Consider the following 26,754-nt stretch of genomic DNA (forward strand, 5'->3'; position numbering starts at 1 on the left):
AAAGCACCTTTAAAACTCCTCCAGTGGCCTTCAGAAGCTCCTCAACTCAACTTTGAACCTTTTTAAAAAGGAGCCAATTTCAATCTAACATTCCCAATTAACTCCACAAATCTTTAAATAACTTCATAAATTAGACACTGAACGCACTTTAGGACCATTTATACCTCCTGATAATTATGAGGAAATTATGATTTCATTAAAATAGTACATACTGATTCAGATATAACACCAAAAAAACAGATATGAGTTTAAACAGAAACCGTAACCTTTGTGTCGTCCTCCCGGGTCAAATTGACCCCGTCTGTTTTGACTGCTCTTTCCTCCCTTCCTTCCTTCCTTCCTTCCTTCCTTCCTTCTTTCCTTCCTTCCTTCCTTCCTTCCTTCCTTCCTTCCTTCCTTCCTTCCTTCCTTCCTTCCTTCCTTCCGTCTGTCCTTCCTTCCTCTCTCCCTCCTTCTCTCTTTATTTCCTTCCTCTCTCTTTCCTCCCTTCCTTCTTTCCTTCCTCCATCCCCTTTTCTTCCTTCCTTCTGTCCTTCCTTCCTCCCTCCCTCCTTCTCTCTTTCTTCCTACCCCTACCTTCTTTCCTCTGTCCTTCTTTCCTTCCTTCCTCTTTTCCTTTCTCCCTACCTTCCTTCTTTCCTCTGTTCTTCCCCCCTTCCTTTCTCTGTCCTTTCCTTTCCTTCCTTCCTTCTCTCCTTCCGTCCTTCCTTCCTACCTCCTACCTACCTCCTTTCCTTCCTCCCTCCTTCCTTCCTGCCTCATTTCCTTCCTCCCTCCTTTCCTTCCTTCTTCCTCCCTTCCTTCCTTGACTCGAGGACAACAGGAGGGTTAAGTAATGGATACATACTGTATCATCCGTTATTACATTCACTTCATATTTAAATAATATGACTCGACGACTCGACTTAATCTGACAGCTCAATATAGGACAAATATGATTCTTTTTTAATGGATTTCTTCCTTCCTTCCTTCCTTCCTTCCTTCCTTCCTTCCTTCCTTCCTTCCTTCCTTCCTTCCTTCCTTCCTTCCTTCCTTCCTTCTGTCCTTCCTTGACCAGGGGGAAACAGGAGGGTCTTTTCTCATTTTAGAAGCTGCAACCAACAAATATCATTTAAAAGTGACTAAAAATCATTATTTGATTATTAAAAATACTTAAATAAATAATTGTCTGTCAATTAGCTAATTCAATTAAATTCAACGTACGTTATTCGTCCCTCAAGGTGCAATTTGAGGTGAATCAAAAAATACAATCATGAGGACTTTAAAGTATAATTACCAACCAAAAAAACTAATGTTATTTCAAAATGTCAAAAGTACAAAGTAAGATAAATAAAGTTAACACATCATTTTCTGTTTATTGACTAAATAATTACTCAGCTAATCTAACTCAATTCAATTCAAGATACTTTATTCGTCCCTCAAGGTGCAATTTGAGGCAAATAAACTTTAATTTTAGGAGGATAATAATGTTAAAGTTAAAGGATATGACTATGTAGTGAAGTTATCTGAAAGATTTACAACTTAGAGCTGCTGTAAACAGAACCACGTTTCTGCACATGCTCAGTAGCGTCTTCCTTACACAGAACTACTCTCCAGAGACTGAAAACATGATCTCTGTTATTAGTGTTTGGAGCCATTTCTAAACCAACTAACATGATTAAACTGTTTATAATGAAGGAACATGTGACCCAGTGCAGTGGAGTGACTCATTGTTGTGTTTTTCACACGGAGGAACGTCCTGAAGTGTAATAAACTAAACCTGGAACCTTCTTAAGGAACTTCTCAATGAACCCCGGGAACCTCCACGAGGAACTCTGGCAGAAAAAACACTGTTTCAGGTTACAGAGAGTACACACACACACACACACACACACACACACACACACACACACACACACACACACACACACACACACACACACACACACACACACACACACACACACACACACACTATCTATATCTCACTACAACAAATTAATCCAATCTTGGACACACCACTCTATGTGTGTGTGTGTGTGTGTGTGTGTGTGTGTGTGTGTGTGTGTGCTGCTGCTCTCAGCATCCTTGCTGTTGTACATCAGTCGAATGCTGGCCGAGCTCCGATTTACAGCCACTGCCAAATACAAAAAGCACACAAACACACACACACACACACACACACACACACACACACACACACACACACACACACACACACACACACACACACACACACACACACACACACACACACACACCTCTCTTTCTGTAGTGTACAGCGTCCACCACAGATAAGCTCAAATAAACAACAGACCTGGAAAAATAAATCCACCTCCCTCTCTACCTCCCTCTCTCTCTCTTTTTCTGTCCCCGGGGACGAGAGAGGGCATCCAAAGCCTGCTACTATAAAGCTTCTTGACATCACACACACACACACACACACACACACACACACACACACACACACACACACACACACACACACACACACACACACACACTCGGCGATACAAATAAGAAACAGAGAGGTTCCAAAGGGAGGAATCACCTCTTCTATCGCTTCACACACTCCTTTTATCTAATGGCTAATGAGGAGCAGATACACACACACACATGCACACACACACACACACATGCACACACACACACACACGTGCACTTCAGAACCTACAAACACACACACACACAAGTATACATACACACGTCCTCAGGACTGCGGTTTCGTCAGACCGTCTCTCAGCGAGTGTCCCACTTCCAAAACTATGGACCGCTGCTTACATCATTATGTAACGCTGCGTGTGCGCGTGTTGTTCAGCCCAGATAGGCTTTGAACACTCAGCCTCTTTCCTCAGCGTGAAGTGGTGTAACACTGCAGGCTCTAATGAGTGTGTGCATGTACAGTGTGTGTGTGTGTGTGTGTGTGTGTGTGTGTGAGGCAGAGAGAGAGAGAGAGAGAGAGCTCTATTATTAGTCAGTATAAATGGGGTTTTTGCAAAGTAAGCAGTTGCCAAAAACAGGAAAAGAAACTGGCTGGCACCTCATCGCTGACCGCCGGAGCTGCTGTGTGTCTCCTGTTGTGTGTGTGTCCTTAAAACTCCTCAAGGATACTTCAATTTAAAAAAAAAAGGAGCCACAGTGATTGCTAGAAACTCCTGAAACCTCCTTATACAGTGACTCCTTTAAAAAAAACACTATGAAACTTTTAACAACCTCTAGAGACTGTAATGAGCCCAGAAAGCCTAATTAAGACCTCTGAATTGACTCCTGGACTTTCTCACTAACTCCTTAAAAAACCTCCCTGGTGACATTCTTGTGCTTATCCACTGACTCCCCAAAACCTCCCACATCGACCTCGGAGACCTCACACATCAAGGGAAACTCACCAACACCTCGTCAAAGTCCTCCTAAACCTCAGCTCGGTAAGCCTCGTTTCTTTCAGTGTTCCATAATTTAGTATTTTTATGATCATAAATGCGTGTGTGTGTGTGTGTGTGTGTGTGTGTGTGTGTGTGTGTGTGTGTGTGTGTGTTAGTGTTGTTATGTAAGCTCAGTGCTTCAATAATGTGGAACATGAGGCTTTTACGCTGGAGAAGTTTCTGAACACTGAACACTGCAGGGAATCTGATTTTCTTTCTTTTTTTTTTGACATAAAGGTTTATATAAGCTGCAGGAAGAAGTAAAAAAAAGAAGAAAAAAGAAAATGCATGTGTGTTTTTTTTGGGTTTAGGATACAGTCCTGTGTTGGAAATGTATGACAGGCTGGAGGAGAACAATCAGGTAGAGGAGGAAGAGGAGGAAGAAGAGGAGGAGGAAAGAGGAGACAGATGGAGGCGACGCGCTTCACTGAGAAAAGACATATGACCTCCTCTACCTTTTTCTTTCTTTCCTTTGTTTCTTTCTCTTCAAATCAAAAGTAATGCTTGTGTCTTAAATCATATACTTCTCTTCTGGTGTAATGCACAAATTTCGAGTCTTAAATCAAACTCGGCTGTTGTGCATTTATCGGAAACAACGATAAGTAGTGCTGGGTATTAGTACTCAATACTTTTAAAGGTATTGACTGAAATAAATCGATATCAAATCGAATGATAACGTCTCCCATCAATCGATCCTTTTTGCACCCAGAGCTACAAAATATGACTATTTGTACGGACTTGCTAACAGCCAATCAACACAAGCCTTCTTCAGTTCTTTCTTTGTCCACTTTGAAGATGTTCATTTGTCATTTGTCTAAAAACCAGATTAGATGTGGAGGAGTGGTGGTATTTTATACAATGTACTGTAATGCTTCTATTCACATGATGGGCATCAAATGAGGTACTCAGTTGGTATCAGTATCATTTTAAGGATACTTGGATTGGTACTGGTATCGTAATTTTTTATCCGATACCCAACCCTCACATCATCTTCCCTTAACCTTTGTGTCGTCCTCCCTGGTCAAATTGACCCCGTCTGTTTTGACTGTTCCTTCTTTCCTCCCTTTCTTCCTTCCCTCTGTCCTTCCTAACTCCCTCTCTCCTTCTTTCCTTCCCTCCTTCCTTCCTTCCTTCCTTCTTTCCTCCCTCCCTCCTTCTCTCTTTCTTTCCTCCCTACCTTCCTCCCTTCCTTCTTTCCTCTGTCCTTCCTTCCTCCCTCCCTCTCTTCCTTTCTCCCTCCCTCCTACCTTCCTTCCTTCCTTCCTTCCTTCCTTCCTTTCCTCTGTCCTTCCCTACATCCTTTCATTCCTCCCTCCTTTCCTTCCTTCCTCCTTCCTCCCTCCTTTCCTTCCTCCCTCCCTTCCTTCCTTCTTCCTCCCTTCCTACCTTGACTCGAGGACAACAGGAGGGTTAACCCAATAAACCTACTGATGTCTTATATGTGACAACAGTATAGTGATGCTTAGTGCATAAAAACACATGTATAATTTACATCTGTATAACGCTGCAATGTTCACCATAGTTACAACGTCCTCAGCCGCCACTTCCTGTTTGAAAAGTGGTCCCTCCCCTTCTGCTATGGAGCCAAGATGGCGACCATTGAGGGTGAGAAGTGTCCATAGTTACACACTCAACTTTTTGACCTGTTTATAGTGAAACCATCCAGGTTCTCATAGTGCTGCATGTTCCCATACTTCTCAGTGTGACTATTAAGAAGTGTAAGTATAGAAGAAGGGATTTGAGACACAGCAGCCTTTAAGACACTAAACCTTTATGTTTCAGGTTCATTTTGATATATTTTACGGTTACACTCTCTCCTCTCTTTCTCTGTGTGTGCTAACAGAAATATAACTGCATCATTTTAGTGCTGCAGACGTCATCCTGCATACTGAACATGTTCTGTTTTTACAGTTTTATCTGGAAATCAAACTGGTGGCTGATTAAGAGCTGAGATAGAGAAAGAGCTCTGCCTCTCTCTCTCTCTCTCCTTTGTGTGTGTGTGTGTGTGTGTGTGTGTGTGCACGTGCATGTGAGTGTGCATGTGTGTTTTGTGCAGCGATTACTACAGCTCTCAGACTGATGCAATCAGCAGATAAAGAGGCAGAGGGTGTGTGTGTGTGTGTGTGCTCAAATACAATATGTTTGCATGTGGTTTCGTCTAGGGAGATTTGAGCACCACACACACACACACACACACACACACACACACATGCACACACACACCATAAATCAGCTTGTTATCCAGCAACCATCAGTGTCAGCCTCTCTCTCTCTCCCTCTTTGCATCATCTCCAGGTCTCTCTCTATCATTTCGTACCTTTCTCTCATCAACTCCTACAAACTACTGTACATCTTTCCTCACTTTCTCTCTCTCCCTCTCTCTCTCTCTCCCCCTCCTCTTTTCCGTCCGTCCATCACAGACAGGAAGTGGGTGCATTAGCAGAGTGAGGACGGGGGCTGATGGAATTAACGTCCATTATCTGACCATTTACAGGACGGAGAGAGCAGAGTGAAAAAAGAGGCAGCGAGGACTGAAAGTTATAGAGATCTCATCACCACGTCTCTCTTTCAGCTCTTTCAGCTCTGCAGAACAAAACCACAGTCTGAAGAAAACATGTTTTTGCTGTCAGTGTGCGGCCAGTTTGGGAAAAGTCGTGTTGGAGCGGAGGTATAACGAGCAAAGGGAGCCGAGCGTGTGATTAGCTGTAAGGGCCACTTAATCACACAACTGTATCAAGCACATTATTTAGGTCATTAGATATGAGTCTTACAGCATTTTAGTTATATACTGAATTCTGTATTTTATATATGATCTGTTATTTATGACGGTTAATGCATGAGTAATAAAAGGTCTGACTTAAGAGTGTAATAACAGGTAACAGCCTGTGAATAACAGATCATAAAGGTGGAAATGGACCGTATATTTGTTTACAGATGTTGAGATATAAGAATAAATCCTCATTCGACTCCTTTTTTTAGCCTCCTGGAGCGGTGAGTATGTTGGATTTATTACAGTGTAACAAGGGTCAAAACAAAGATATAGTACATTTCACACTAAGTGGCCAGTTTGAAGTTGAAAAAAGGGTGTAAGAGCCACTATAACACCTGTCAATCATTGAAAACACACAAAGCTAAACGTCCTTTCTGACATCTGTGGGACTCAGCTACAACACCATTGCTTCCTTTTGGGGGAAAAACAACCAACAAATACACAGTTTCACTCTTTTTTTGTAAAGGCTCAGTCATTTCCTGGAACAGTTGCACTATTGGACCTATTTTAAGTGGTGGATTAATACACATTTGATGCTCTGAGTGAGTATTTCTGGCATCAGGATGGCATATCATAATCTAGTACTCGTGACAGTTAATGCATGAGTAATAAAAGGTCTGACTTAAGAGTGTAATAACAGGTAACAGCCTGTGAATAACAGATCATAAAGGCGGAAATGGCTAAACCTCCTTTCTGACATCTGTGGGACTCAGCTACAACACCATCGCTTTCTTTTGGGGGAAAAACAGCCAATAAATACACAGTTTCACTCTTTTTTTTTTTTAAAGGCTGCTTTAAAACAGCTGCAGCTACACTGTAGTTTTCGAGGGCCTATTTTAAGCGGTGGATTAATACAAATTTGCTGCTCTGAGTTAGTATTTCCGCCATCAGGACGGCATATCATTAAGGGATTAAACTCAGTGGCCACATGCACGGTCTTTTTTTAAAGATATGATACAATATAATTTACTGCTAAAAATCCATCAAATCTTATCTGAGGATTTCCTGCTGTGAAAAAGCCTTTTTTTTACTTCCTAAAAGTCCATGTTTATCGCTTAATTATGTCAAATATTGACATCGTTTTAAACCCTCTCAGCTAAAAACTCCTATGCTCCTATTCATCAAAAATATATGTGAGCATGATGGTGGATTTACTGTGTGCACTTTTTATAATGAAAACCAAGATTAGAAATCTTAAAAAGGTCAACGAGATCATCCACGCCAACCATCCATCCGCCCACACGCTCGCATTTTAAAGCTATATTGCGGAAAAACTGCTATTTCTAATTTTAAAATGTGATCCTCCCTCCATTTAGATTTCTTTTAGTCTCTGCTATAATACATGGATGTGCATGTTGGACACGCAGTCACATGTCATGAGCATAAAGATTATATCTGATTATGTCCAGATTACATTACTATATGTGGATAATCTACCTATAAAAATAAAAAAAAAGCAGGTGTAAAAGCAACCAAGATGCATTAAGAACAGACTGAAATCAATAAATCACTTCAACAGACATATTCAGGCCACGTGTTATATCGAGTGTAAATGCATCCATATCTCCACATATAGCGATCAATCAAATCCCTGCAGCTTTTACCCTAAAATCCTTTCACAATCACATAAAATTGAAAAAAAAGCTAACATTAGGAAAATTGTAGGTTTGGAAGCAGCAAAGCATCATATTTTTTATTTTTATTTACCATTGGTGTCGTCCTCCGGGTCAAATTGACCCCTTCTGTTTTGACTGTTCCTTCTTCCTTCCTCCTTCCTTCCTTCCTTCCTTCCTTCCTTCCTTCTTCCTTCCTTCCTTCCTTCCTTCCTTCCTTCCTTCCTTCCTTCCTTCCTTCTTCCTTCCTTCCTCCCTTCCTTCTGTCCTTCCTCCCTCCCTTCCTTCCTTCTTTCCTTCCTTCTTCCCTTCCGGCTTTTCCTTCTTCCTTCCTCCTTCTTACCTTCCTTCCTTCCTTCTGTCCTTCCTCCCTCCCTCCTTCCTCCCTTCTTCCTTATTTCCTCCCTCCTTCCTTCCCTCTTTCCTCCCTCCCTCCTTTCCTTCCTTCTTCCTTCCTTCCTCCCTTCCTCTTTTCCTTCCTTCTTCCTCCCTTCCATCCTTCCTCCCTTCCATACTTCCTTCCTTCCTCCTCCATTCCTTCCTTGACTCGAGGACAACAGGAGGGTTAAAAAGTAAGGGGTTTAATTGGAGTCTGATGTCTAACTGTGAAGGGTAAATAAAATACAGATAGAGGATGTGTCCTTGCAGCTCTCATCAATCTGTCTGAAGCACTTGAGATCAGACCGATCAACGATCAGTCACACAGCTGATTGATCAATACAGTCTGTGCAGCAGAGGGAAACACGATCAAACACAGCTATAAACAGTCTGCTAAAGAGGAAGGCTGAGAGCTAAACTAAAGCATACGCTGCTGTTTGCTTCATTACTGCAAAAATATACTGATTAATTAACCGTTTATTGTTATATTTTAACCCTTACATCCTGTTGTCCTCCTGGGTCAAGGAAGGACAGGAGCAAGGAAGGAAGGAAGGAAGGAATGAGGAAGGAAAGGACTAAGGAGGGAGGGAGGGAGGGAGGAAAAGAGGAAGGAAGTAAGGAGAGAAGGGAGGGAGGAAGTAAATGAGGAAGGAAGGAAGGAAGGAAGGAAGGAAGGAAGGAAGGAAGGAAGGAAGGAAGGAAGGAAGGAAGGAAGGAAGGAAGGAAAGAGAAGAAAGGGGGGAAGGAAAGGTGGAAGGAGGGACAGGAGGAATGAAGTAAGGAAGGAAAGAAGGGGGAAGGAAGGAAGGAATGAAGGAAGGAAGGAAGGAGAGAAGGGAGGGAGGAAGTAAATGAGGAAGGAAGGAAGGAAGGAAGGAAAGAAGGAAGGAAGGAAGGAAGGAAGGAAGGAAGGAAGGAAGGAAGGAAGGAAGGAAGGAAGGAAAGAAGAAAGGGGGGAAGGAAAGGTGGAAGGAGGGACAGGAGGAATGAAGTAAGGAAGGAAAGAAGGGGGGAAGGAAGGAAGGAATGAAGGAAGGAAGGAAGGATAGGAGGAAGGAAGGTAGGAATGAGGAAGGAAAGGAGTAAGAAGGGAGGGAGGGAGGGAGGGAGGGAGGGGAGGAAAAGAGGAAGGAAGTAAGGAGAGAAGGAAGGGAGGAAGGAAATGAGGAAGGAAGGAAGGAAGGAAGGGGGGAAGGAAAGGTGGAAGGAGGGACAGGAGGAAGGAAGGAAGGAAGGAAAGAAGGGGGGAAGGAAGGAAGGAAGGAAGGAAGGAAGGAAGGAAGGAAGTGAGGAAGTGAGGAAAGAAGTATGGAAGGAGGAGGGAGCAAAGAAAGAGGGAAGGAGGGAAAGAACGATGGAAAAATCAAAGAAAGAGGGAGGAAGGAAGGAAGGAAAGAAGGAACAGTCAAAAGAGATGGGGTCAATTTGACCCGGGAGGACGACAGGAGGGTTAACAGCTGTAAAAACACCACAAATGTTGTTTTTTTTTAGTGGCCAAAATACTATTAGAGGCATAATTCATTCATACACTCTCTCTGCTCTTTGTATCATGAATCAAGGTTTAATCACATTTATTGATCAGTCAGATCGAATATTGATGCTTTCTAAACACATCTGTGCTTCAACGTTTGGTATAGTTTGATGTGATGCAACAGAAAACAGAGGAGCAACTCAGAAGAAGAAGAAGAAGAAAAAAAGGACACACTCTTTTATTTATCGTAACATGAGTATAAACTGTGAAAGTGTCTTGTCGTCTTGTTGTCTTCTGGCGATAAAGGTTTAAACTTTTGAATCAGGCAGAGAGCAAAGTGTATCTGTGTGTTAATCCTCAGAGGACCAGCTGTAATCTGTTGACCTCTCTCTCTCTCTCTGCTGGTACAACACACATATACACACGCACACACACACACACACACATAGATATAGACACACACACACACACACACACACACACACATACACACTTTCTTGGGAAAATACCTGCAGCTAAAACATGTTTGACCATCAAAGTGGAAGATTGTACAACACAACCATCACCATACCCTTACACACACACACACACACACACACACACACACACACACACACACACACACACACACACACACACACACACACACACACACACACACACACACACACACACACACACACACACACACACACACACACACACACACACACAACATAACCCTGACCTCATTCCTCTGTGTATGAGGAGATACAGCCACTTACACACTCTCCTTCTTCACTCTATCGCTATCTCTCTGTCACACACACACACACACACACACACACACACACACACACACACACACACTGGGTGGCAGTAGCCTGTAGGCGTGCAAGCAGCTGTGAATAATTGTGTTTACAGATGGCATACGTACGACCTGTGGGTTGAGAGAAAGAGAGAGAGAGAGAGAGAGAGAGAGAGAGAGAGAGAGACAGAGAGAGAGAGAGAGAGAGAGAGAGAGAGAGAGAGAGACGGTCTTCTTCTTGCTCTCACAAAAGAAGACAGAGTCTATCCACTTTTCTTTCTCTCTTTTTTTTTTTACGAGTTTCAACTATTTCCCTGCAGTTAGTTTAATTGGCATATGTGGTAATGAGGCATTAACACCGACATACACATTTTTAAAAGATGGCGTGGTGTTAAGATGTGTGTCTAATGAATCATTTGGCTCCAGAAAAAGAAGGTAAATGAAGTGCTTTATTTGTTCCAGAGGGGGAAACACTGAGCTTTAAGAGTCAATAAAGTGAAAGCAGCTACTGTACATCATGGTCTAATTTACATAGTAGAGTAGGTGGAAAAGCAGCAGCAGCAGAAGAAGAAGAAGGAGAAGATATATATATAAAACCACAACATATGTGCTTAAAAAAAGACAGAAAGAAAGAACCAGGTGTGTGCAGTCAAGATGAAGGCAAAGCTCATATTATGCATGAATTTAGGGTTCGGTATGGAAATAATCTGCAGATGCTTCGGTTCAAGATGAGTCCAAACTTTACTCTGGATGTCAGTTTTAGAGTCTCAACAAAAGGCCAAAAATTACGGCTTCCAACAGATTAGAAAAGCTTTGTTTTTTAAGCCAAGCTGATTGCCGAAAAGAGGTATAATGTATCGTAAAATGACGAAAAAGATGAAAGTCGAAGCTTTACGACAGACACATGAGGAATCTTATGAGTATTTATTTGAATTCACAAGACAACCTGATCTAAAAGGTACTGAGATTCGGCACCGATTGATCCAAAGTGGCAACAAGACATGATAAGTTATCCTCAACAACAATTCAAAAATGATGAATTACTACAAATACGAGACGTCATTAAGCAAACAGTCATTAATGTGATTACACCTGGTGGAGATTACGAATTAATTATGATTTCTGAAATAATTTACCCATTAAAAGTCATTTTTTAATGTATATTTTGTTTGTTTGTTTATTGATATAAAGACTGTATAATCCATATTTTGGTCTTTAAAGAGTAAATGAGGCTTTTTTTCAAACATGCAGCAGAAAAGCAGAAGCACAGAGGTTCACGTTTTCCCAAATTCCCGCCTTTAATCGCTCACTTAAACCTAAGCTAATAAAACAAAGTGTTTCAATCACTAAATTCATGATAAAACACGCTAAGAAGATGTTATTTTGGTTCCAGCTATATTTTTGTCTGCTAAACCGACTTCAACACACATCAAAGACTCAAGCAACATGAAGTTTGTTCAGTATTAAAGCTCAATTTTAGTGTTTTTACATCACTAAAGGGTAAAACTGTAAACATACACCATGCATTGTTATGATAAAATGTTCAAAATGTTCAAAAAGTAAAAAGTGCATGTTGTGTTCAGGTACATCTCTAAATCATGTAGCATCATTAGCATCATTTACAGTTTTAAGAAGCAGAAGAAGCATTAAGGTTCATTTTTACTGCTCAGTTTTAGTGTTTCTAAAAATAATTTAAAGGCAAAACTGCAAAAAACCAACATGACAAGTTATGTTAGAAGCAAAATGCTTCTAAAATAAAGAGTGTGTGTTGCGTTCAGGTGCATCTCTGCAGGGATGTAGCATCATTAGCATCATTAGCATCATTAACACCTCATTTTTACTGCTCAGTTTAAGTGTTTTTAAAGACAAAACTGCAAAAAAAACAACATGAAGGATTATGTAAGGAACAAAACGTTAAAAAAAAGAAGTAATTGCATGTTGTGTTCAGGTGATGTAGCATCATTAGCATCATTAGCATCTACAGCGTATATCAAAGCGGCTAACATCCTCACTTCCTGCTAGCGCTATAATCCGCCATCCTGCACATTACAAACATAATGACAGGCTGACAAAACGCTAACTGCTGTCAGACAGTATAGGAGTCAATTGTGTTAGCAGTGTATTCCCCACTATACCCCCCAACCCCCCCCCCCCCCCCCCCAACCCCCCCTCTCTGTGGATCTATAAGTGGAGCTGATGGAAAGGTTGGACCCAGTATGATTTACATAATTGCGATGTTAATTCGTTAAGCCGTGGGAGTTGATTATGTTGCATATTGATTACGTTGTGCCGCCGGTGAGGTCACACACCTCTTTAACGAAAGGTATACACAGAGCGCAGGGAATTATGGGAATCTGATTAAAACAAAATATACATATATATATACAACGTTAACACTCCTGCTGACATGGGGGGGAACACATATATGTGTGTGTGTGTGTGTGTGTGTGTGTGTGTGTGTGTGTGTCTTCTCCTCTTATGGATGGATGGAGGAGGTGAAAAAAGAGGAGTACATGGACGAAAAGGAGGAAGAGGAAGAAGAGGAAGAGGAGGAGGTAAACTCCACCTGGTCTTACCGTTCTCCGGGTGCTCCATCTCTCCGATGCTGCCGTCGGGCGTGGTCCGCTCGTAGTGGTCCTCCGGCAGCGCCAGGGGCCCGTTCCGAGGCCCCGACGACGACTTGGAGCTGGGCGTCTCCGACTCCTCCAGGCCGCTGTCGTAGTAGCTGTGCTGGGACGCGTCCTGCAGGTCCTGAGCCTGATTGGCTGTGGAGAAAGTCACTCGGCGGTGGGGGACCTGTGATTGGCAGACAGAGAAAAGAGAGATGAGAGAGTTGTTTTTAAAAGTTCGTAACGACACTTTGAGTTAAATTTAACATACAGTTTGTTTAATTAGAAATGTGTTGGAGTTTGATGATGTTCAGTTTGAAGACAAGACTGTAAAAATAACTTTAAAAGAAGTCACTTATGACTTGTATTACTTGACGCTCTGTTCTCAAAGCGTCTGAGTTGGATTATTTTTTAACCACAAAAAAGATCAAACAACTTTCATCACTTCATACAGGCCTTCAGATCTCCTCTCACATCAATTTATCAATGATTTCATGTCATTTCATCTCATTTTACATCATATTGTTTCTCATCTCAACCAGCGACTCAGACACATGCACATTTATTATGGGCTCATTATACATTGATAACCAATATATTTATATTTTCATTTACAACAGTGCTGCTTGGTGTCCCGTATAGTTGTCACACAATGGATGATAATTTAAGCCTCCTGTTGTCCTCGAGTTAAGGAAGGATGGGAGGAAGAAGGAAGGAAAGGAGGAAGAAGGAAGAAAAGGTGGAAGGGAGGGAGGAAGTGAGGAAGGAAGGAAGGAGGGTGGGAAGGAGAAAGGGAGAAAGGAAAAGAGGAAAAGAGGAAGAAGAAAGGATGGAGGAAGGAAGGAGGGAAGGAAGGAGGAAGGAAGAGAGGAAAGAAAAGAAGGAAGGGATGAAGGAAGGAAAGTAGGAGGGAGGGAGAAAGGAAAAGAGGAAGGAAGGAAAGAAGGACAGAGGAAAGGAAGGAAGGGAGGAAGGAGGGAGAAAGGAAAAGAGGAAGGAAAGAAAGAAGGACAGAGGAAAGAAGGAAGGTAGGAGGGAGGGAGAAAGGAAAAGAGGAAGGAAGGAAATAAGGACAGAGGAAAGGAAGGAAGGGAGGGAAGAAAGAAGGAAGGTAGGAGGGAGGGAGAAAGGAAAAGAGGAAGGAAGGAAAGAAGGACAGAGGAAAGAAGGAAGGGAGAAAGGGGGATGGAGGAAGGAAGGGAGGAAAGAGAGAGGAAGGAAAGAAAGAGAGAAGGAGGGAGGGAGGAAGGTCAGACTGAAGGAAGGAAGGAAGGAAAGAAGAACAGTCAAAACAGACGGGGTCAATTTGACCTGGGAGGACGACACAAAGGTTAACCGATTGTATGATGTAACGTTCTTGAATAGATGGCGATTATAAATAAAGTTTTATAAGCAAAGTTCAGGAATAAAGACGACACCTTATACACATCCCATTCATGCACATTAGAGTATTTCAAGCACAACTTCTATTCCATTTTCGTCTCATATTGCACCACCAGCCATTAACTTCCTCCTCCTCTTCTTCAACCCTTCTTCCCACATACCTCCAACCTCCCCCCTTCCTTCCTTCCTTCCTTCCTTCATCCCTCTACTCTTAATCCCTTCCTCCATTATTTCCCCTTATAACCCATCCATCATCCAGTATCTCAGCTTCTTCTTCATTATTCTAAGTTAAACTATTTTCAAATCCATATTTTTGTAGGAGTATTCATTGTAAATCAACTATATCAATAATATTGTGCAGAAAACTGACCCCAAATCTGACATAAAGGATAAAATTACATCTTTACTGAGACTCTGTTAGACAGACACTATCACAACTTCTTTATAACCTCCTTCTACGTTCACTGTGTTTGGTTTAACTGACATTTTTATATAGTTTAACTACCATAGTCAGTATGATAGTGGATCCTGTATCCTGTGTAATAAACTCTGACTCACTGCAGTCAATATTATATTATCAGATTCATATTTACCCTCAAAACTAAATACCAAAAAAAAAGGTAAATTCACCAAGAGTCAGATTATTGTTTTCTTGCTTCTTGCAAAACACTCAAAATCAATTCTGGAAAAAAAAACTAAATTTACTTATGAGCTCAATCAAATATTACGAGAAAAAAAAAGTAAGATTTTCAGTAATGATAAAACATTTGATAGAAGACGGATCATGCCTTACATTTTTTTCTTGTGTGTATTCAGGCTGTTGTGTCTACTATGAACCAAACTACAGTGAAAGAGTCGAACTGCAAACAAATGATAAGAAACGATATCTCATGATGTGTGTGTGTGTGTGTGTGTGTGTGTGTGTGTGTGTGTGTGTGTGTGTGTGTGTGTGTGCAGGGATACAATCTCCACATTTCCAGAGCAAGGTGATACATGCATGCAAAAAAAAAATCTGCTTGTTTGTTCACCTCATCGTTTATCTCATGCATCTTCTCTTTAAACTTATGGTAGCTGATTTTTTTTTTTTTGCACACAACTCTGACACATTATCATCTTTTAAAGTTGACATGTTGAACTTATTTCCACATCCAGCTGTTAGAGATCAACACAATCGTTCATTTGGAAGTCGTGTTTCTGTCCACCTGCTGAATATAAGAGCTATATTCACTCTCTTTTAGCTCTGTTTTAACTCCTGAGGGAAATATCTGGCTCTTTATAGCTGATAAATGCTCTGAGAATGACACTATGAGAGCGCTGAACGTGAAACAACTCACCACAACCATCAAATTACACACTTGCATTTGGTTAAAATGTTAATTATAGCTGCTTTAAATTAGTAAGTGTTGAGTTTAAATGTAATTTTTTGCATCTGATTTCATATCTAAACTAGTCGCCTCTGCAGCATATGTTTCTTTTCTGTTGGTTTTTATAAAAGCAGCAGCCTGCACTCACACGTTACTGCTCTATTTACTGTGTGTGTGTGTGTGTGTGTGTGTGTGTGTGCGTGTTTCAGTGGGTGGAAGGTAGCTGTCGAGGTTGTGTGCTTGATGGTTTTGTAATTAAAATACAATTAGCCTCCCTATAGCGCTGCAGGGACGCTGGACGCCACTCAAACGTACACACACACACACACACACACACACACACACACACACACACACACACACACACACACACACACACACACACACACACACACACACACACACACACACACACACACACACACACACACACACACACACACACACACACACACACACACACACACACACACCAAATGCAGCCAAACAAATGGTGCCCTTAATTCAAAGGCACACAATGCACGGTCAAACATTTCAATCACACACACACACACACCTGACCGGCCCGGGCTGATAAACAGCAGCATCCCCCCGGCTTGCCAGATATACTCCGTCACCATGGAAACAGGGCGCTGTCAGGACCCTGAACCAGTACAACCAGCAGATCAGCCCTCCTCATCTCACAGAAACAGACTGGGGTTTTTCTGAGCTCTTTTTTTTTTAAAACCTTTATCTCTTGACTGTTAAGCTACATTTGTGCAGAAAGCTGTAAGGTTCGCTGACTCGTTGTTCGCTCCACACACAAAAACATAATGTGAAAGTTTGATTTCCTTCCTCCCTCCTTCCTTCTTTCCTTCCCTCCTTCCTTCATTCCTTCCTTTCCTTCCTCGCTTCCTTATTTCCTTCCTCCATCCTTCTGTCCTTCCTTCCTTCCCTCGTTCCTTCATTTCTTCCTTTCCTTCCTCCCTCCTACCTTCCTCCCTTCTCTCTTTCCTCCATCCTTCCTTCATTCCTTTCCTTTCCTTCCTCCCTTCTTTCCTTCCTTCCTTCCTTCCTTCCTTCCTTCCTTCCTTCCTTCCTTCCTTCCTCCCTCCCTCCCTTCCTCCCTTCCTCCCTTCCTCCCTCCTTATATCCTTATATAATAATAATGTGCAGTTTAACGTCTCTGACTGCTCTGAGCTTCACATCTGGAGGAGTCTGGCTCTTGTTTGTCTTCCTGCTCATTTTTCTGTCAAAAAAGAAAGAAGGACTCGATATATCACAGAACATGTTGTAGCGTAAAACTATCTCTCTCTCTCTCTCTTCACAACTTTTTATTAGTGATGATTGTTTAATTATAGACTCGTTGTGTAAAAGCTCAGAATAGAAAACACAGGAGAGTATTTTCACATGTAAAACACTAAACATCCTCTCACCTCAATGTCAAGAGGTTTACTACAGAAATTACCTCGAAGGCAACATCTCACCTAAATTTAAAAAAAATGTAATAAATGTTGGTAGCATGCTTTCCATACACAGCGTAGTATGAGCATCTCAGAGAGAGAGAGAGAGAGAGAGAGAGAGAGAGAGAGAGAGACGAGAGAGAGAGAGGAGAGAGAGAGAGAGAGACGAGAGAGAGAGAGAGAGAGAGAGAGAGAGAGAGAGAGAGAGGGAGGTCAAAGGTCTTTAACCCTCCTGTTGTCCTCGAGTCAAGGAAGGAAGGGAGGGAGGGAGGGGAGGGATGGAGCAAGGAAGGAAGGATGGAAGGGAGGAAGAAGAAAGGAAAGGAGGAAGGAAGGGAGGAAGGGAGGGAGGAAGAAGGAAGGAAAGGAGGAAGGAAGGAAGGAAGGAAAGGAAAGAAGGAAGGACGGAGGAAAGAAGGAAGAAAAGAAGGTAGGAGGGAGGGGAGGGGAGGGAGGGAGGAAAGACCTGCGTGTCGGTCCCTATTTCTTTCCTTCCCTCATTCCTTCCTTCCTTTCCCCCCTCCTTCTTTCCTTCCCTCCTTCTCTCTTTCATCCTCCCCCCTACCTTCTTTCCTCTGTCCTTCTTTCCTTCCTTCCTCCTTTCCTCTTTTCCTTTCTCCCTTCATCCCACCTTCCTTCTTTCCCTCCCTCTCTCCACCTTCTTTCCTTCCTTCTTTCCTTGCCTTCCTTCTTTCCCTCCTTTCCTTCCTTCCTCCCTCCCTTCCATCCTTCCTTCTTCCCTTCCTCGACAACTCGAGGAGGGTTAAATTATTATTCTCTTATTGTGTAAAGTCTACAAACATCATTTCCTTTTTTCTAGGCAGGTTTAAATATATATGTGTGTCATGTGATCATTTAATATGCATGTGTGTGTGTAAATATGTTGCCATACATCGCTATAGGGATGTATATATGATGTTTATATTTATAGGCATTTATTTATACTTGCTCCCATTTGTATGTTTCTTAATGTAAACATGACCTGATATGATTTACCACAGTGTTGCTATGTGCCAGGCATCTAATGTTAATGCTTTATATAAACTAGTCCATCTCTCTTGTGGTAGAAATAAGACAAATTATTCACTGTGATGGATTTGTGTAATATCAGTAATCTCACAGCATTAAACTGAATTATATGAAACTACACAGAGTCAAACGTCAACACCTTTAATACTGTGTTAAAGGATTTTAATGATTATAATAAATGATTGAATTTGGTTAAATTAATGAAGTAATAATTGCATTAACTGAGCCTTCACAAAGCACTGTCTTATCCTTGTATAGTCATTTAATTAAAATTGTTTTATTATGTCTTTTCTTTCATTTTCTTGATGTAAGATGAGATTTATTATTGTGAAGAATATATAATATATGATTTTGGTATCGGTTGGATAGTTTAAATGATTTGAATCATTCATGATGTGATAAATATATTCTTTATATTGTTGTGAAAATTGGGAACTACTTCCTACTGTGTAGTTTGCCCGTAGTGTTTACATTAGTTTAGATTGGGCGGAGTGATACGCTGCACAGTGAAGTCATGTATGTAAGTTATACTAGCTGTGTCCAAAATCAGGGGCTGCATCCTTCGGAGCACGATTACATCACAACGAAGGGCAAAGGCTCCTTTGAATGCAGCCTACAAATGCAGCCTTCTTTTCCCTCTTTTTGGAGGATGCACCGCTATAATCTTGCGGCCTCCCATATCCCAAGATCCTTTGCACGCCGCTGATCAGTCCTGACAAAAAAGAGCCGCTTCTCCTCTTCCTCCAGAACAAGGAAGATTAAAAATAAAATCAAAAATTGCTCTGGCTCAATCATTTTTTAAACTTTCTTTCTACTCTTTCACTTCCTTTTGTTCTTTAACTCTTACTTTCGTGGGCCTGAGCTTCAGAAATCATGACGTAACCGTAAGGGCCCATTTAACAACGGTTAATGCATGAATTGCCTTTGGAGGCCGGGTCCTTCTAAGGATGCAGCCCCTGAATTGGGACACAGCTCTTGTTGGTGTTTTATGGAGATGGCACCAAGATGCCACTCGTCTTCTTCTCCAGCAGACATTAAAAGTACACAACTTGCTCTGAAGAATCTGTCCCCACCTACTACCCCAAGCAGATTTATTTAAGGTGACGCTAACCTACAGTACATCCAGCATTACATTGATATAGATGACATAACAGGCTGTATGGGTGCACACATGGGTCAAAAATCAACTGAAGGCAAAAACCAGAAAGAGGAACCTCAAACTGTTGCAAAAAACTACTTACAAAAAAGGATATGTTGTGTTTAAATGTGTTAAAATGCAAAGCTACAGGGTATCATACTATATTTTTACCCTAAATACATCATCACCTAAGGGCTTAAACTTAGATTCTTAAACTTCTTCTATAAACTTTTGATCTTAAATCTTTTGTGTAAGTAGTTTTTTATGATTTTTTTGTGACTTGCAATGTATATTCAACTTAGCTTTTGATTGTAATTGTTCTTACCCTTTCTTTCATAGAGGTAAATGCCTTGTCTTCCATATAAGAGTATGAGACAGTGTTGTCCAGCTCTGCTACTGATCGCTCTGATTTGAGAGCAGCTCGACTCAATCATGCAGATCACAATCACCTGTGTGATGAATCCACCTCTGTGTGTCTTTATATTGCTCGTCATGGTGATTTTACAACACCTGACGAAGATCTGTGAGATTGAACCAGAGCTTTTAATACAGCGTGTGCATCCCTCTTTCTAGTTTTTTACCTTCATGTTATTGATATGAACCTGCAGATGTGTCTTTATTTTTTTCTTTTAGTAAGAGGTGAATTAAAGGTTTGCAGGTCAGAAGATGTTTTTTTTTTCTTTTAACCCTCCTGTCAAATTGACCCCGTCTGTTTTGACTGTTCCTTTCCTTCCTCCCTTCCTTCTTTCCTTTCCTTTCCTCCCTTACTTCCTCCCTCCTTTCCTTCCTTCCATCCTTCCTTCCTTCCTCCTTCTCTCTTTCTTTCCTCCCCCTACCTTCCTCCCTTCCTTCGTTCCTCTGTCTTTCTTTCCTTCCTTCCTCCCTTCCTCTTTTCCTTTCTCCCCCCCTTCATTCTTTCCTCCATCCTTCCTTCCTTTCCTTCCTCCCTTCCTTATTTTCATTTCCTACCTTCCTTCCTCCCTCCTTTCCTTCCTTCTATCCTTCCTTCCCTCATTCCTTCCTCCCTCCCTCCTTCTTTCCTTCCCTCCTTCTTTCCTTCCCTCCTTCCTCCCTCCCTCCTTCTCTCTTTCTTTCCTCCCTTGCTTCTTTCCTTCCTTACTTCCTTCCTTCCTCCCACCCTCCTTTCCTTCCTTCCTTCTTCCTTCCTTCCTTGACGTGAGGACAAGAGGAGGGTTAAAAACATGTTTGGCAGTGATTGTGAATTTGATTTATTTGACAGACAGACGCAGTTTTAAGAGTTTCTTCCTAAAACAAATAATACAGAACAAATTCACAAAGAGCAAACATTACCTTTGTCTCCCTACCTGAGACCCTGTGTGTGTGTGTGTGTGTGTGTGTGTGTGTGTGTGTGTGTGTGTGTGTGTGTGTGTGTGTGTGTGTGTGTGTGTGTGCGTGTGTGTGTGTTATTAATCACTGCTTCCTCTGCTCTGTGTTTGCTGTGTGAGCATTAGGAAATAAATCACATCTACTGTATATTTACATGAAGAGAGAAATGAAGCGGATCAAATCATCCCCCATTCCTCTCTCTACTGTCTGTCTGTCACCTCCAGCAACACACACACACACACACACATGCACACGCACACACACGCACACGCACATGCACACACACACACACACACACACACGCACACACACACACACACACACACGTTGCAAAATCCTTGTTTGTTTTCTGCCCTTTCTTGTACTTCTGCTCGTGTGTGTGTGTGTGTGTGTGTGTGTGTGTGTGTGTGTGTGTTTGTTTGCTGGAAATAGAAGTGCCATCTCAGCAGGTTGCACCATGGGAAAGTAGAGCAGATCAGAGGGGAGGAATATAAAGACCAACAGCTATCCAGAACAACCTCAGACTACAGCCAACCAGCCAACCAGCCATCGTCATCATCATCATCATCATCATCATCATCATCATCATCATCACAGAGGATGAAACGGTCGTTATTCGCTTCACCCTGAAGTTTATTTTATATTATATTATTTTAATAACAGCCTGCAGATTATCTCAGAGTATGTTGCACAGTTAAAACTTGAAGCATATGTTGAGGAATTATGAATTTTCAATATTATTTTACTCTTTAACCCTCACATGCTGTTCATATTCTATATCCTCGCTGTGTGTCTATACCAAATGTTTGAATTCATGTTTCAGAGAGCAGAGAGAGTGTATTTTTTAGCTTTTACACCACTAAACATCTCCTATCACACAATATCATGTCCTATTTTACCTAAGACATGAAAATATAACATAGCAATAATGATGGAAATGTCTCTTTTTCCCCGTCTGTTTTGACTGTTCCTTCTTTCCTCCCTTCCTTCCCTCCTTCTTTCCTTCCTCCATCCCCCTTTCTTCCTTCCTTATGTCCTTCCTTCCTCCCTCCCTCCTTCTTTACGTCCCTCCTTCCTTCCTTCGTTCCTTCCTTCCTCCCTTCCTTCCTTCCTTCCTCCCTTCCTTCTTCTGTCTTTCTTTGCTCGCCATTACCTTCCTTCTTTCCTCTATCCTTCTTTCCTTCCTTCCTCCCTTCCTCTTTTCCTTTCTCCCTCCCTCTCTCCTTCCTTCTTTCCTCCTTTCCTCGCTTTTTCCTTTCCTTCCTTCTTCCTGCCTTCCTTCCGCCCTCCTTTCCTTCCTTCCTTCCTTCCTCCCTCCCTCCCTCCCTCCCTCCCTCCTTTCCTTCCTTCTTCCTCCCTTCCATCCTTCCTTCCTCCCTTCCTTGCTCCCTCCTTTCCTTCCTTCTTCCTCCCTTCCTTCCTCCCTCCTTTCCTTCCTTCTGCCTCCTTCCATCCTCCTTCCCTTGCATCCTTCCTTCCTCCCTCCCTCCTTTCCTTCCTTCTTCCTCCCTTCCATCCTTCCTTCCTCCCTCCCTTCCTTCCTTCCATCCTTCCTACCTTGACTCGAGGACAACAGGAGGGTTAAATGTCAAAACGGGTTAAATTTGACCCAAACAGTCTGTAAGGGTTAAATAAGTTATGATTGTGAAATCAGATTTCCTTTAATAGAAGCTGAACGTTGAGCCTCGTGCCTTTCTTGGCTCTGACTGCACATTTTTTTAGTGATAACATAAATATTTCCTTGTTTTTTAACCTCTAGCTAACCTTATTTTCTATCTTCTACTCGATACCGTGCAAATAAACAAAACTAACAAGCTGTAGAGAGTCGGCCAAACTCCTCCTCTCCCTGTTGTGGTTCGGAGATGAAAACATGAAAGACGGTTGGAGGGATCACGGGCGGAGAGGCTTTCATCGAGCCTGTCGATGGAGGGTGAAGCAGAAAGGTTCCAGTTGGTATAGAAAGAAGTAAAGATCGGGGTTTAAGTCGAGGTGAACGCTGTGTGTTTGTGTCTCTTAGCGGAGATAAGAATCAAACATCACGCTGCTCTCTTCGTGCCTGATGTGAACAACAAGTCCTTAAAACAGAACAAAACAAAACATAATGATCCGACACACTGGAAATATGTGGTTTGGTCAGATCTGACGCTCCTTTCTGCAGAATGACTGAATAACTAAATGATGGCATGTTTTCTTATCTGTTAATCCTGTGGTTGAGTTTAGGTGACAAAAGCTATTTAAATGTGCAGTATGTAGAATTTAGTGGCATGCAATATGGATAATTGTGTTTTAATTCATGTGTAATTGCCAGTTTTTTGATATTCTTTGTCTTTTATGGAGGATAATCTAGTTCTAAATTAGAGCTGACCAATTACTCTAAGTTACATTTTTTTTTAAGATTTAGCATTTTTGCTTTCATTTGACAGTAGGTCAATCTCAATTATGTGGCATGTACTGCACCGCTTGGCTACCAAGGCGCTCCCAATTAATCTACATTTTATCAACATAGTAATATTGTCTACTGCACTTTTCAAATGTTGGTTAAAGGTGAAATGTGTGTCAGTAAGTATTGGTGTGCTGCTGCAGAGACGTTTAAGCCTATGCATGAGATTCTGCAGACACAAATCACACTATAACCACTTTACTATGTTTCTCAATGAAAATGAGAATAATGACATTAATACTATCATTTCCTCTAATATCCTAAATAATATCGCAATTGACATTTTTTGAAAATTGTTCAACCTTATTCTCAGTTTTTGCTTATTTTCGCAACTGAGGAAACAGCTGTGGACTTGCATGATGGCCGCTGACACAAACACAGACGCATGTGCACAACAAAGTGTTGCAGTTTCATAACTTTTGTGATCAGCCATTAAATGCATTAATCTGTAACTATACAACCACCTGCATACCTGGATCGTATTTCAACACCCGTTTTAACACCTGCAGTGATCAGGTGAGTATATAGGGGTGTTTTGCTTTATCTTTGACTTTATCTATTTAATATAAAAAATATCCTGACAGCCCTGATGCAGCTCAGGATTCATCTATCAGGGTTGATTTATGATTTATTACAAACAATCCCGCCTGAATCCTACGTTATAAACCTGAATCTGTGGAGACGTGTAGCTGCACACAGAACATTAAATAACATCAGATCCCGACCAATCAGGTGTCAGCTTTGTTATCTAGACTATTTAATGATGCATTGTTGTTGAAGATGTATTATTACTATGCTAATGATCAAAATGCATGATATTATTGTTATTCTCACTGTGCAACAACTAAACAGTAGTAAAGGCGATATAAGTATATTTAACCCTCGTGTTGTCCTCGAGTCAAAGAAGGAAGGGAGGGAGGAAGGCAGGAAGAAGGAAGGAAATGAGGAAGGGAGGGAGGAAGAAGGAAGGAAAGGAGGAATGAAGGAAGGACAGGAGGGAGGAAGGAAGGGAGGTAAGGAAAGAAGGAAGGGAGGGAGAAAGGAAAAGAGGAAGGGAGGAAGGAAGGAAAGAAGGAAGAAAGGGGGATGGAGAAAAGAGAGGAGGGAGGGAGGAAGGACAGACGGAAGGAAAGGAAGGAAGGGAGGAAAAAAGGAACAGTCAAAACAGACAGGGTCAATTTAGGGTTTAAATGTAAAGATGAATTTGTAATTCCTGCTGCTGTATGATGCTGCGGGTATTTAATAAACTTGAACGAAAGAATCTGACACACACACACACACACACACACACACATACACACACACACACACACACACACACACACACACAGCCGGCTATTTCTGCAGCATTTTTCTATGATTCACAGAAACCCGCCTGCATCGTTTTTTTTTATACCATAAGTGTTGCAATATAGGGGCAGTTGAGCGTAAAAAAAAAAACACACAGTGATTCACAACTTTAAAAAGCATGCGGGAGGAGGATGAAAAGGCACCAGCGCCAGTGCTGTGTGACCGTGGATGTTCAGACGACTATTACTGAATCGCTGTGGCGAGAAGAAAACTCCAAACATGATGATTAGAAGGCATCAAAGTGGATTTATGGATGTTTATCTGTGGTCGCTGCTCGGGACATCACAGATATTTATAGCCCTGAAAAAATGTCTAAGTCACACTGAATCATAATAATACGATGTGTTGTCATGTGTGTGTGTGTGTGTGTGTGTGTGTGTGTGTTCAGACCTAAATGAACCATCCTTCTGCTTCTTTTTTGGGGTTTATTTTGTAGCTGAGAAAATCACAGTTTATATGCATAAAATCTGCACTGTGTTCCATTTAAAGCTTCCTGTCGTCCTCCCGGGTCAAATTGACCCCGTCTCTTTTGACTGTTCCTTCTTTCCTCCCTTCCTTCCTTCTCTCTTTCCTTCCTTCCTCTCTCTTTCCTCCATTCCTTCTTTCCTTCCTTCCTCTCTCTTTCCTCCATTCCTTCTTTCCTTCCTCCATCCCCCTTTCTTCCTTGCTTCTGTCCTTCCTTCCTCCCACCTTCCCTCCTTCTTTCCTTTCCTCCTTCCTTCCTTCCCCCCTTCCTCCCTCCTTCTCTCTTTCTTTCCTCCCCCTACCTTCCTTCCTTCCTTCTTTCCTGTCCTTCCTCCCTTCCTTCCTTCATTCCTTCCCCCCTCCTTTCCTTCCTTCTTCCTCCCTCCCTTCCTTCCTTCCTCCCTCCTTTCCTTCATTCATTCCTTCCCTCCTTCCTTCATCCCTCCTTTCTTTCTTCCTTCCTTCTTCCCTCCTTTCCTTCCTTCTTCCTCCCTTCCTTCCTTCCTCCCTCCTTTCCTTCCTTCTTCTTCCTTCTTCCTTCCTCCCTCCCTCCCTCCCTCCCTCCTTCCCTCCCTCCCTCCATCCCTCCCTCCCTTCCTTCCTCCTTTCCTTCCTTCCTTCCTTGACAACAGGAGGGTTAAAGCTTCTTAAATTCAGCCCTTCTTCCTTTGCGTGATAGATTCACAGCAGCATATTCATGGTTTCACTCAGCGATGGTAATGAAGGTCAGTTATTATGGATTCAAGGAAAAATGGTTCATCATGCCTCCTTGTTTTACATAAAACTGCATATGTGCATTTTGCCCGCAGATGCATGAATATTCTTCAGCGGAGAGAAAATGATCAGAAACTTCAGTGAAAAGTGCAGCATTAACAGTTTGCAGGGCACGATGAGCTGGATTTCCTTGAATTGTTAATTACTGACCTTCTTCTTCACCGTGTCACTGAATGCATCCAACACACTCGTGTGCTTTATATGTTTCGAGGGTCAAAACACAGAATATTAAGTCTGCTGATGAGGATAATTAATAATTATACAGCAGAGACGCTGTGTTGATATGTTATGTTATTTTCTGTGTACTCCACTTTAATTACCTCATAAAAACATTGATTTTTTTTTTTGCATTTAAAAGTTATAATCCTGAGGATGTTCATGGAATAAAATCACATATTTAATACTATTTATTAATAACCTTTTTTTCTGCAGTGTACTCTGTAATTACCTTTCTGCACTGGATTTATTGACAGGAAATGCCCGTTGCCCATTACTGTATATATGTTTACAGTTTAATTTTCATAATCCTTGAACTATATCAGAGCTGGTTGCTCATGCTAACAGCAACATTTCCTACTGCTGCTACTCCTTCATATTAAAAGCATCGGACTGGAGAAAACACAGTGGCTTTAAGCTTTGTGTCGTCCTCCCGGGTCAAATTGACCCGTCTGTTTTGACTGTTCCTTCCTTCTTTCCTCCTTCCTTCTCTCTTTCTTTCCTTCCTCTGTCTTTCCTTCCTCCATCCCCCTTTCTCCCTTCCTTCTGTCCTTCCTTCCTCCCTCCCTCCTACCTTCCTTCCTTCCTTCCTTCCTTCCTTCCTTCCTTCCTTCCTTCCTTCCTTCCTTCCCTCCTTCCTTCCTTCCTTCCTTCCTTCCTTCCTTCCTTCCTTCCTTCCTCCCTCCTTTCCTTCCTTCCCTCCTTTCCTTCCTTCCTTCCTTCCTTGATTCAAGGACAACATGAGAGTTAATTGTGAAGCAACGTATTTGTCACTGAGGT

The 26,754-nt window shown here is 41.8% G+C and overlaps 1 protein-coding gene across 1 annotated transcript in view; it reads right to left on the bottom strand.

Moving 5' to 3' along the window:
- Positions 1-26,754, bottom strand: part of LOC133985990 (protocadherin-17-like) — a 200,062-nt gene that overhangs the window by 71,902 nt on the left and 101,406 nt on the right. Inside the window, exon 2 of the mRNA XM_062425752.1 lies at positions 12,994-13,213. Within this exon, the coding sequence (XP_062281736.1) occupies positions 12,994-13,012 (19 nt within the window). The 5' untranslated portion in view covers positions 13,013-13,213. The remainder of the gene's footprint in view (positions 1-12,993; positions 13,214-26,754) is intronic.

Source organism: Scomber scombrus, chromosome 9, assembly GCF_963691925.1.
Source record: "Scomber scombrus chromosome 9, fScoSco1.1, whole genome shotgun sequence".
NCBI classification, from domain to species: domain Eukaryota; kingdom Metazoa; phylum Chordata; class Actinopteri; order Scombriformes; family Scombridae; genus Scomber; species Scomber scombrus.